A 12,016-nucleotide genomic window follows, 5' to 3' on the forward strand; every position below is an offset into this window, starting at 1 on the left:
GTGGCGCAGTGGCGCAGTGGGTTTGACCGGTTCCTGCTCTCCAGTGGGTCTGGGGTTTAAATCCCTCTTGGGGGTGCCTTGCGGTGGACTGGTGTCCCGTCCTTGGTGTGTCCCCTTCCAGCTTTACGCCCTCTGCTGATGGGTTTGGCTCCAGCTCCCAGCGACCCCACATGGGACAAGCGGTTTCAGATGATGTGTGTGTGTGCAAGACATCAGTGCGAGTTCACCTGTTTCTGTGAAGGGCGAAATGAGTAAGAAGTAAAGCAAGCAAAGGTATGATGGTGCTGAGACATGGCCAGGGAAAGCAAAGAGCAGGTGGAATAACTCTTCTCAGGAGGATGCAGGCTGGTAAAGTCATGCAGAGCTTGGAAACATGTTCATGTAACATCTCTGGACCATCTTGTCTCTGGCTTTCATTTGAGGACTTCGCCCATTTTTTTCCTTAACTGCAGAGACAATGCACCTGGGCTGCAATTCCCAAAATCATCACTCTAACGTGTTTATCATACACTTGTTGAAGTGCAGTTCTGCTTGGTCAGAAGGCAGCATTGGCTCGGTCTGCTGGTTACATCGCAGGCAGCTGTGCCACACCAAAGCTCAGGATGTGCATATTTAGAGAAAAAAAGGCAATTCGGCATTCAATATTTCATCACCACTAGGTTTAGAGACCAAGACCAAGACCGATTATTCCCTGGCCTTACAGAGATGTTAGCTGAGATTGGTCCAGTTGACTGAAGTCTAAGAGAGGTGCAGAGGGTGGATCTGTTCAGGTAAAATGAAGATTAGTTTGGAATGTTAAACACCTCCCCTCCCTTGCCCTAACAGGTGGTACTTTCACTCTGAGTAAGACTGACAATACTTGAAGTCCTCTTTGCTGACATTTAAAGCCAGCACTTGTCATTGTAGCACCATAGTTCACAAGTGTTCGATTATGGTATATTTGCAGCAGAAGAATACATCTAGCCACCCAGATCCACACACACACATTGGCTGAAGCCGCTTGTCCCAAGTGGGGTCACGGCGAACCGGAGCCTAACCCGGCAACACAGGGCGCAAGGCTGGAGGGGGAGGGGACACAACCAGGACAGGACGCCAGTCCATCACAGGGCACCCCAAGCGGAACTTGAACTCCAGACCAGCCAGAGAGCAGGACCTGGCCAAACCCGCTGCACTACCGTGCCCCCTGCCTCCCAGATCTGTGAGCATGATTCTTGTAGTAATAGGCATACTGTCTGCTAACATATGACTGACTATTTCCTGCATTTCTGTCCTTACAGGCAGCTGTGAAGATGAGCCATGAAGAAGCAGGTAAGCTGATGCATACTTTCTAAAACAGCCGAGGTTTGTTTTTATCCATGTGCGCCCTTGAATTGCTGAAAGTAATTGTTTATAAATGCACACAGAGAGAATCGCTTTATACACCGAGGCTGCGTTGTGTTTCTGGATACAGACTGAGGTGAAGCAGTAAAGCAGAGCTACTCAACCCTGGCCACAGCCTGGCATTTTAACTGGCATCAGCTTTCGTTGAGGTTCCCGTTTCCAATATGCACGGGTGACCTCACAGATCAAGACTTTTCGGTATTTTCTGGAGCTTGACACTTCGCGTGCTGCCAGTTGTCCACTCTTCCACGGCGAAGGTCTGCCAACCAGAGACCAAAGACATTTGCCATCATCCGTAGTGGCAGTTATGCAGTGCAGATGGCTGTTCTTCACTAAACAACATGCTCTAGGGAGTCTTGTCAGTTTCAGACAACATTCTCCTTACATCAGTGTGAGAGGTTACTGTTCGCCTAACAGAAACGGCTCATCTGCAAAAAATAAAGACACCATTGTGCTTGAAAGACAGACAGAGAGATTCCAGATTCCGCTTGCGAATCTTTTCCATGATCTGTTATCTAGCTACGTTTCCCGTTGGTACCGCTCCTCCATGGGGTGTTGTTCTGGTCTGAGGCCTGCACTCACTAACAGAATGTAGCCGTCTAGTGCGCCGCGGTGGCATTTCTGCGTTCCGCTGGATGCGTTCAGTCAGCGCTCTTGTGAGAGCGGTGGGATTTCTCTAGTCTGGGGACTGACCCCTGAACATTTGCTCCTGTTTGCAGGGTCCTATTGCTCTGGCCTAAGACAACTGAGTGACAACCACAGGTGGCTTGGGTATCTCATGAAAGGAATATGCAAAGAGATCAGCGGCCAACTGGTTCTCTTTTTAGGGTTTTTCTCATATAATAAAGATTCAGAGGTGTGAGGACCTGTGATTGATGTGTGAATATTTGACTTGGTATGAAGAGTGGGCCCAAGTACAGCAGAGTGTTTTGGGTTGCAGGCAGGGGGCTGAGGAGCTGATAGGAGTATTATTTTTTAAGCTTCATTCTAATTAAATCCTTTCAAAGTCTGTCTCCTATGTTTCATATGGTTGATGTTCAGTGTGGAGTGTTTAAAGTGTCTTTTTAACAGTCTGTGTTTGTGCGTCCCCAAGTTTACAAGTTTAAGCGGATGACACACTGGTACAGTGAGTAGTGCTGCTGTCTCACAGCACCTGGGTGGTGCGAAAGGATGTGGGTTTGAGCCTCACTCAGTCTGTGTGGAGTTTGCATGTTCTCCCCGTGCCTGTGTGGGTTTCTTCCAGGTGCTCTGGTTTCCACCCACAGTCCAAAGACATGCTGTTCAGGTTCACCCACAGTGTGTGAGTGACAGCGAGAGTGTGTTCCACTGATGTATGGATGAATGACCCAGTGTAAGTAGTGTATCTAGCAATGTAAGTCACCTTGGTGAATAAGGTATGTGGCCTCATAACACTCCATAGAGTTCACTGGACAAAAGTGTCTACTAAATAAATAAATGTAAAAGAGCTGCAGGCTGAGATAGAAGGGACACTGACTCTGCTGCTTTGAACCACAGCCCCAGAAACATTACAAGAACACACAGAAGGAGTGTCATATATACAGAGAGGCCTTATATAGGAGAAGGTGTACAAAGAGAGGTCAATTCTTGAACACACCTAATATTTGATTCCTTCAGAGTACATTGAGCAATGCAATATCAGTCATGAATAAAGCACACACACTGACTGAAACTGCTTGTCCCAAGCAGGGTCATGGTGAACAGGAACCCAACCCAGCAACACAGGGTGCAAGGCTGGAGGGAGAGGGGGTGCACCCAGGACAGGACACCAGTCCATCACAAGGCACCCCAAGCAGGACTCAAACCCTAGACCCACCAGAGAGCAGGAGCCAGCCAAGCCTACTGTGCCACCACACCCCCCATGAATCACACACACACACACACACACACACACACACACACTTTCTGAACCACTTGTCCCATACAGGGTTGCAAGGAGCCAGAGCCTACCCGGCAACACAGGGCGTAAGGCCAGAGGGGGAGGGGACACACCCAGGACAGGACGCCAGTCCGTCACAAGGCACCCCAAGCAGGACTTGAACCCCAGACCCACTGGAGAGCAGGACCCAGTTCAACCCACTGCGCCACCACAGCCCATGAATAAAATAAAGCCCTACAATTCTTTGTGATACTCATGTATACATAGTTGTGAGGAATATTTGACTTCCACATTTCTTGGTTCTGCTGTAACCAAGATTATATGATCATTTTACTTGACCTGTAAAATTTGACAGCAGCTGAAAGTAAACAAAGCTCTCTGCTGCACTTCAGTCTTTATACTGGACTGTGTCTCCATTGTGGGTGACAGGGATCAGTAGACACGGTCTGTGAGTCAACAGCACCATGTCCGTGTATTTGAACAAGGAAAGGGGGCCTTGTTTGAATAAGAAACTTTTGCTCTTAGCCGTATAGACTGTTGTATTTGCTTAAACTTTCGTGCCTTCACTGTGTTGTAGGTTTGCCAACTGAAAAAAATAATCCAAACTCTTGATCAGGGCTGTAATTAAAATAGCATGCATGTGTCAGCTTGGTCCAGTAACATGCAAAAAACCCTCAAATGCAATGTGCTTATTGTAAGGGGTTTGCCTGACCCCCAATCAGCATTACAGACTACAGCTGCACTGGCGTGGTGGGTTTGGCCTGTGCCTGCTCTCTGGCAGGTCTGGGGTTTGAGCCCTGCTTGGGGTGCCTTGTGATGGACTGGCGTCCCATCCTGGGTTTGTCCGATTCCCCTTCAACCTTACTCCCTGTGTTGCAGGGTTAGGCTCCCGTTTGCTGCGACCCCGCTTGGGACGAGCGGTCTCAGGCAATGTGTGTGATTACAGCTACAGATTCATTCTCTTACCGTCAGTTGATTAACATTGACAGGTCAAGATTTATTCAGGCTTTGGAGGAGATTAAAAGTGAAAAGGTTACCCTTCTGCTGTTTCAAACTGTACTAATTTATTTCACTTTTGCTCCGTTGCTATCTTCATGCCAAAAATGATCTATAATTAAACTGTGACTCAAGTAGCCTCAGATCAGCAAACATTTTGTTATTTATTTGCTGAGCAAACTTTAGTTTTTATCTTACCAAGCTCAGAAATTGTCAGACCAAACAGAGGACACGAAGGAGGCTGGACCCAAGTGCAGGTTTGTTTATTGGAATCCAAAGGATTAGGCTGGTATTCGTGGTCGGTTGAATGGTCAGGTGATCAGCAATCTGGGTTAGAAGGAAGATCTGAATACAAAGTTGAGAGAAGAGGCAAGTGGTTGGGAGCAAGGAGACAAGGAACTGGGTTCAGAAGTGTAGGGGAATAGGACATGGAACTGCAGTAGGTTTCTTAGGCACAGAGGGAACAGTTGTCTCTGGTGAAACTCCGCATAGGGACGGTGGTGGACTGGCACCCTTTATACATGGTCAGGCTGAGTAAGATCAGGTGCCTGGGGCATAGTGCAGGGCACAACACACACACACACACACACACAGTCTGAAACCACTTGTCCTAAGCAGAGTCATGGCAAGCCAGAGCCTAACCCAGCAACACAGGGCATAAGGCTGGAGGGGGAAAGGACACACCCAGGACGGGACACCAGTTTGCCACAAGGCACCCCAAGCAGGACTCAAACCCCAGACCCAGCAGAGAGCAGGCACAGGCCAAACCCACTGTGCCACCATGCACCCCCTGGGCATGACAGTAATGCTATATTGCCAAATAATCATTCATGATCAATCATATTGCTATGGATCATCATGACCAAACCTTTCAGTTCCAAGCCCTTAACTGCTGCAGCACCTGCTGAATGACAGTTGCTCCCGCACATGGTATCCCACCTCTCCAGATTTGAGCCAGCTACATTTCCTAGTGCTTAATATCACGCTTCCCCCCGGTCACCATGGCTGAATTTCCAGCACTCTGATAAAACACCAAAACACATCAGTAATCTCTTAATCCCGTTGTTGCGCAACAGCATGCCTGAATTTATCTCTTGAATGCAAAAGAGCTTAGCTCTTGATTATAAATCAGTCCTTCCTCTGTCTGTCTCTCCTTGCTCCCTCCCTTCATCTTTTTCTCCCTCTCCAGCTTTCTCTATCTCATCTCTCCTGCATTTTCTCTCAGCTTCTCTTACCTTTTACTGCTCATTTGACATAGTGCAGTATTGTCTCTGACGAGTCACATGGCTTTCTGAAGACATGAGGGTAAACCCTAGGTGGTGCTGGCCTCTTGAATACCTGCTACTCAAGTTCAGTCAGAGCTTTTGCTTTTGTGAGGCAGCGTTACAGTTAGTGGAGCACGTATGTCCTAAATTCATGTGAGCAGTTAGACAGTAGCGGGGCATGGTGGCACAGCAGGTTTGGCCAGGTCCCGCTTTCCGGTTGGGTCTGGGGTTAAAATCCCGTTTGGGATGCCATGCGACATCCTAGCATCCCTTCCTGGGTGTGTCCCCTCCCCCTCCAGCATAACGCCCTGTGTTGCCGGCTTAGGCTCTGGTTCACCGCAAACCCCCCTGCTCAGGACAAGAGGTTTGTGTGTGTGTGTGTGTGTGTGTGTGTGTGTGTGTGTGTGTGTGTGAGTCAGACAATGAACAAAGTAAACATCCAAGCATAGGCACTGCAGGAAACAAAAAATGACGGCAGCAAAACAGAACAATCAAATGAGCACAACACCTTTCTGCCTGTAAAGCTGGTTTAATTTTGTTCTGGCATTTGAGCTTTATATTGTCATTTACATAATTTTCTGTTTTTTGTTTGGGGATAGAGGGGGTGCGGTGGCGCAGTGGGTTGGACCGCAGTCCTACTCTCCGGTGGGTCTGGGGTTCGAGTCCCGCTTGGGGTGCCTTGTGACGGACTGGCGTCCCGTCCTGGGTGTGTCCCCTTCCCCCTCCGGCCTTACGCCCTGTGTTGCCGGGTAGGCTCCGGTTCCCCGTGACCCCGTAAGGGACAAGCGGTTCTGAAAGTGTGTGTGTGTGTTTGGGGATAAGCTACCCATGTGCATTATAGGATAGCTACCCTCCCCAGGGGGTCCAGCTGTGCGGTGGGTCTGGGGTTCAAGTCATGCTTCAGGTGCCTTGCGGGGTGTGCCCCCTCCCCCTCCAGCCTCGTGCCCTGTCTTGCCGGGTTAGGCACCGGTTTGCCGTGGTCCTGCTCGGGACAAGCGCTTCAGACAGTGTGTGTGTGTGTGTGTGTGTGTGTATATACTCTCCCCATGGTAGAGACTTGGCATTAGATTAGTCATTGACCTATAAGGGCTGCTGCTGATTGTCAGATATGCCCAGAAGTCTAGACCTCTGTATTTTAATTCTGATTAGCAAGTCCAGCAAAAGGGGAAAAAAATCAAGGCAATTTTCCAGTACTGCCTGGCCTGTAGAGACTGATCTGGGAGCATTATCTGGGTTAAGTTTATTGTAGTATAATCCCATTACACACACACACACACACTATCTGAACTGCTTGTCCCATATGGGGTCGCGGGGAACCGGAGCCTAACCCAGCAACACAGGGAGTAAGGCTGGAGGGGGAGGGGACACACCCAGGACAGGACACCAGTCCATCGCAAGGCACCCCAAGCGGGATTTGAATCCCAGACCCACCTGAGAGCAGGACCTGGTCCAACCCACTGTACCACTGTGCCACCACAGCCCCCTATAATCCCATTAGATTTGATCTTTTTATAATAATAATAATAATAATAATAATAATAATAATAATAATAATTTGTTCTACACTTTTCTCCAATTTATAATGTTAGGTTAAAGCACTACTTAAAATTATTTGCCGTATGTCCAACACAATGACTGTGTGGGCCAGAGTGTTTTGTCCGGACAAACTAGCAGCTAATACTCAGGTGACGTGGCAATGAGCGTGTGGTTGTGAGTGTGTTTTTTGCTTGCGTGAGCCTCCTAGGTTGAAAGTTCACAGAGAGTGGAGGGGATGCCGGTGGGAGTGGACTTTTCACCTCAGGGGGCATTAACCCCATCTCCTGATTAGCTGCAGAAGTCTGCAGAGATGCCTGTGCTGTGTTAGAGGCTAAAGGAACTGGTGGCTGACTAGTGCAAAACCCGACCTCCCAGTTCCCTTGATTGCAATGTCAGTGGTTAATGCTCTTTAATTTTCATTAGCTAAGATCTACAGCTTTTTTTGCAGCTTGGCCAGGGTTCAATTTCTCCTGTTCAATCACCAAAGACCGGTGACAAACTGATAACCATCTCTAAAGACTCTATTGCGTACAGCATCACCCCGTTTGTTTCAACAACGAAAGAAGCCCACTAGACGTTCATGGAAAAATATTGAACCCTTGTGCTCCAGTTGATTGTTTTTTTTAGGTCTTTTTTATGTTCCCAAAGCCGCACACAAACAGACGGTGGGAGAGTTTGGATTTGTTTAAGGAAAACACAGACATACAGTAAAAATGTCTACAAACTGGTCTGTTCTGGTCTATGTTATTTTTAGACACATTTTGCAGATGGCTTATAGCCCCCCATCGCTCCCACTGCCTTTTGGTCTACTTGTGGTATGACAGATGATGTTCTCCTCACATAATCTGGAGGATAATCCAGCACTCCCACCTGGTTTGTAGCTAGAATATGAGTATGCAGCACAACATGGATGTTTCCCGGTATTATTTGTCGATTCTGAGATTTTGAGTTTGGCTGGTGATCTCAGGACCATGCCAAAAGGACTGATGGGAAAGATGTGATTGCTTCACCTCAAGGAGAGACTGGAGGGCTATCAGATTGGGCAAATTGTCAGCAGAAAACGGAAGTGGTTATGATCTGCAGTAATGTTGAAGGACAAGTAGAGGCATGTCCTTCAGCTGTCTCCCTGAACTCCATACCACTTTTAGTTGCTGTCTTGCATGGTTTCTACTTTTTCACTTTTTTAAGTAAGTTGTCGTTTTTGCTTCATAAGGAATTTCTCCTACCTGCAGTCAGCAGATTGTAGATGGAAGTTATGATAACTGCAATTGTCTTTTACAAGGAATTCTTGCAGATCAAGGTCTTGTGAACTGCGGCATGGGTGTCTTTGTGTCTTGTCTAAAATTTTGATGGTCTGTCAGTATTAGATAGGGAAAGAGCTCCTCACAGGCGGCTGGTGGCGTCGTGGTTGGAGCAGCTGCCTTTAGCTTCAATCCCCGCTTCCAGCTGTGGTGCCCTTGAGCAAGTGTGTGGCTGCTTACCTAGTTGTGGCCCAGCAATGGACTGGCTTCCTATCAAGGGTGTGCCCCCCCATCCACCCCTTTAGCCTTGTGCCCAATATCTCCAGGATTGGCTCTGGCTCACCGTGACCCTGCTCAGGACAAGCGGTTCTTGAAATTGCTTGGTTGGAGAGTGCCTCACTGCTTTTGGTGTTTGTTCAGTTTGCCAAAGAACAGTGGCATCTTCACTCCATCTATGAACTGGAAAATTGGTATTTTTTTATTCTCTGGTCCAGCAGCACATTTTTGGGACACACAGTAGTCAATGGGCTTTTGTATGTAGCTGTATGTGAGAGACAGAGTGACAGAGAATCGAGTTTCTTACTGATTATATGTGCAATTGTAATTAATTCTTTAATAACGTTTTTTGTATATTGAGTTTGTGGCTTCAAAACGGGGTGGTGCAGTGGGTTTGGCCAGGTTCTGCTCTCTAGTGGCCTGGGGTTCAAGTCCTGCTGGGGGTGCCATCCTGGGTGTGTCCCCTCCCCCTCCAGCCTTGTGCCCTGTGTTGCCGGGTTAGGCTCTGGCTCCCCGCAACCCCATATGGGACAAGTGGTTTCAGATGCTGTGTGTGTGTGTGTGTGTGGAGCTTAATCTAATTTATTCCAACCAGCCGATGCTCTTCTTTAGGCTGACCATGGAGTTCAGTTCAACGGCATTATGGCTCTTTCTGTCAAATATACTGGTAACAATGATGTCATGGAAGACACAGTATTTATTAGAACTTATAAATATCACTGATTAATTATTTTTAAGGGTTTTTTAAGCATTTCCTCCAGAGTAGCCCTATTAAACATGAGTCAATGTGAACATTCATGTATGCACGAAACGCCTCCTCTGTCTGCCAGATGCAGTAAGCGTGGTATTGTAAACTGCGTGTGCCCTGCTACCACGAGTGACGCACCATCTACTGTTACATAACTTCCAAGGCTGGTAATTTGTTCCAGAATTTTTGTCCAACTTTGTGTGCGAGACCTCTCTGCTCCCTCTCCTCCGAACCCCCCCAGAAATCTCTCCCAAACGCTTCCCAGCTGGTCTCCCAAGCTGACACTGCTTTCCCACCCAGAGGTCATCATCCCCCCTTGGCCACCTATCGCGGGGTCCCGGGCAGCAGCGGTGGGTCATCTCGCTCTCACACACAGATGATCCCAGCCAGAAAGGAGGGCTGCACCCCAAAATCCACCAAGCATAAACAGGTGGAGTGAAAGCAGAAAGGAGAAACAAGAAAATCCCTGCTGGTTGTGAGTTCCAACCTGATAGTGAACCACTAAAACTGGTTTTATGAATAAGAACATGTCTAAAATGGTCATCTCTGTGGGTCTGGGTGAAGAGTCTGGAATTAGTTCGTAACATGTGAATCTGTCCCTCTCGGGATGAGGAAACAGCGTTATTGGATTTACCTCCTCTTCCCCTCCCTGATGTGACTGCTGTTTTCATTATGAGATTGTGGTGGGGGATCGTGGAGCCGGTCAATGTTACGACCTCTCTGGGAATGTCACAACCCGTAGCTCGGGGATGCCGGGATGAGGAAGTGTGGGGGGGCTGGGGCTGCGGCGGACTGAGGTGGAGGAAGGGGGATGCTTTGGGCTCTGGATGCCTGACAAGGCCAAGATATATACTGAGTTATCTATAGTCCATGAATTAGGAAAGTTGAGTCACACAGCTTGCTAACATGTGAAGGTTTCACCATGGCAACCCGCAGAAAAAAACATTGGTATTTCCTACACTTGGTCTGTCCTTCAGCATTTTCCTGCATTTTTGTCCAGTCAGCCTGTAATTTAAAAGAGGAATCGGAATCATCCAGTCACTCTGCGTCCCTTGTGCTACTCTTTCCTGACTGCCCTGAGTTGCCAGTTCTTCATTAGCTTTTGTTATTATTTTGCTTCCCCCTGAAATGACCCAGATGGGTGACTTCATGGGTTAAATATATCAAGCGCTCATCATTCACAGATCTGGCCCAGGCTACAAAGGCCCGCTTCTGGCACGACGGACGTATGAAAAATTCCACATGAGGATGGATGGAAAATGACTGGCGGGTTCCGCAGTGTAGTCAAGCCTGCTGTTTGCTTCCACAGAGTGACCGTGGAGAATCGTGCACCTTTTTACACATCTGTGTATTTTTACAGTTCATTTCCTTCCAAATGTAGAGTACAGCTTTAAGGTGTTTGCATTAACAAGGCTCTACTGTCTAACTACATCCATCCAGCGCAACATCTCATCCAGTAAAGTAATCCAAGTCTACTGAGCATAAATACAAACCAGTTCCATCACAGTCTCAGCACACAGACAAACCATAAAGGTCAGTGTTTCTTTTTTTACTTACCAATAGTAGAAATCAAAGTTTTTTTTTTTTTACATGAGGTTGTGTGATAAGCCTTCATCATTCCTCCCTCTCCTGTGGGATAATGACCTTCCATTTTACCCAGATGTGTCTCAACCCTCTCTCAGCAGTTCATCTAGTGATCATTTTGATGTCTTAATGAGTGAGACTGATGGGTGAATTGCAGTAGATCTAGCCACTTCAGTTAGTCACGAGGATGAGTGAGTAATAGCTTGACATGGTGGAGACCCTACAGACTTTCCCAAGGAACAGAGAGTACACGCAATTGTATGTCTTCAGGTTTTTGGTTGTACTGGCAGCAAATCAGTTCAGTTCAGTTTCCTTTATTTTGATTAACTGGTCAGGCTCCGGTTCCCCATGACCCCGTATGGGACAAGCGGTTCTGAAAAAAAAAACTCTGTTTAATGATCTTTACTTGTTACGTGGAGCCCATACAGACTACCTCAGTGCACTTGACAAGATGGAAAGGGATTACAGCCTCTTGTGTCTAACCCCCCCCCCGCCTTTGTTTAATGAGAATCAGAGCAACTAGGTTTTCTTGTTTTTTTTTTTTGATTTCCCACCCATGTGGGGATTAAGGTATTCTGTGTCAGGAGACAAGTTAATCCCAAACAGCTCCAGCACAAGCTGTCAGGTTGGTCCACCACTCAGCTGCCATGGTTCTGAGGATGGCAAGCGGACGGCTGGAGGACACAGGGTTGGGGTTGCTGGATTTGGTGGGGAAGGGGGAGTCAGAACCTGCAGAGAGCAGGTTTTAGTCAAGGAATAATGAGTCAGGGAGTTGGCCTCCGTGATACACTGCAGCACGGCACACCATTTCCCACTGATGCTTTTTATTTATTGCAGTTGCTTAGCAGAAAATTTCATCCACAGAGATTTACACAGCTGACACATTCATAAAGCAGAACAGTTGCTGCAGTTCCGAACCACCGCACTCGAAAGCGGGGATGCTAGTGGGACATTTTAAAATAGTTTTGTTTGCATGGCAGAATTTCTTTCTGATTTCAACACGAATGCAACTCCGGCACTCAGTCAGGTCTTACACAACAAAAGATGAATGAAAATGTTTCTGGAAGTTGACGCACCCTATCTGATATACGCT

At 47.5% G+C, this 12,016-nt stretch overlaps 1 protein-coding gene across 1 annotated transcript in view; it reads left to right on the forward strand.

The window, feature by feature from the left end:
- The window catches only part of stard13b (StAR related lipid transfer domain containing 13b), an 85,503-nt gene that overhangs the window by 19,713 nt on the left and 53,774 nt on the right, over positions 1–12,016 (forward strand). Inside the window, exon 4 of the mRNA XM_018764518.2 lies at positions 1,278–1,308. Within this exon, the coding sequence (XP_018620034.2) occupies positions 1,278–1,308 (31 nt within the window). The remainder of the gene's footprint in view (positions 1–1,277; positions 1,309–12,016) is intronic.

Source organism: Scleropages formosus, chromosome 10 (genome assembly GCF_900964775.1).
Source record: "Scleropages formosus chromosome 10, fSclFor1.1, whole genome shotgun sequence".
Taxonomy (NCBI): domain Eukaryota; kingdom Metazoa; phylum Chordata; class Actinopteri; order Osteoglossiformes; family Osteoglossidae; genus Scleropages; species Scleropages formosus.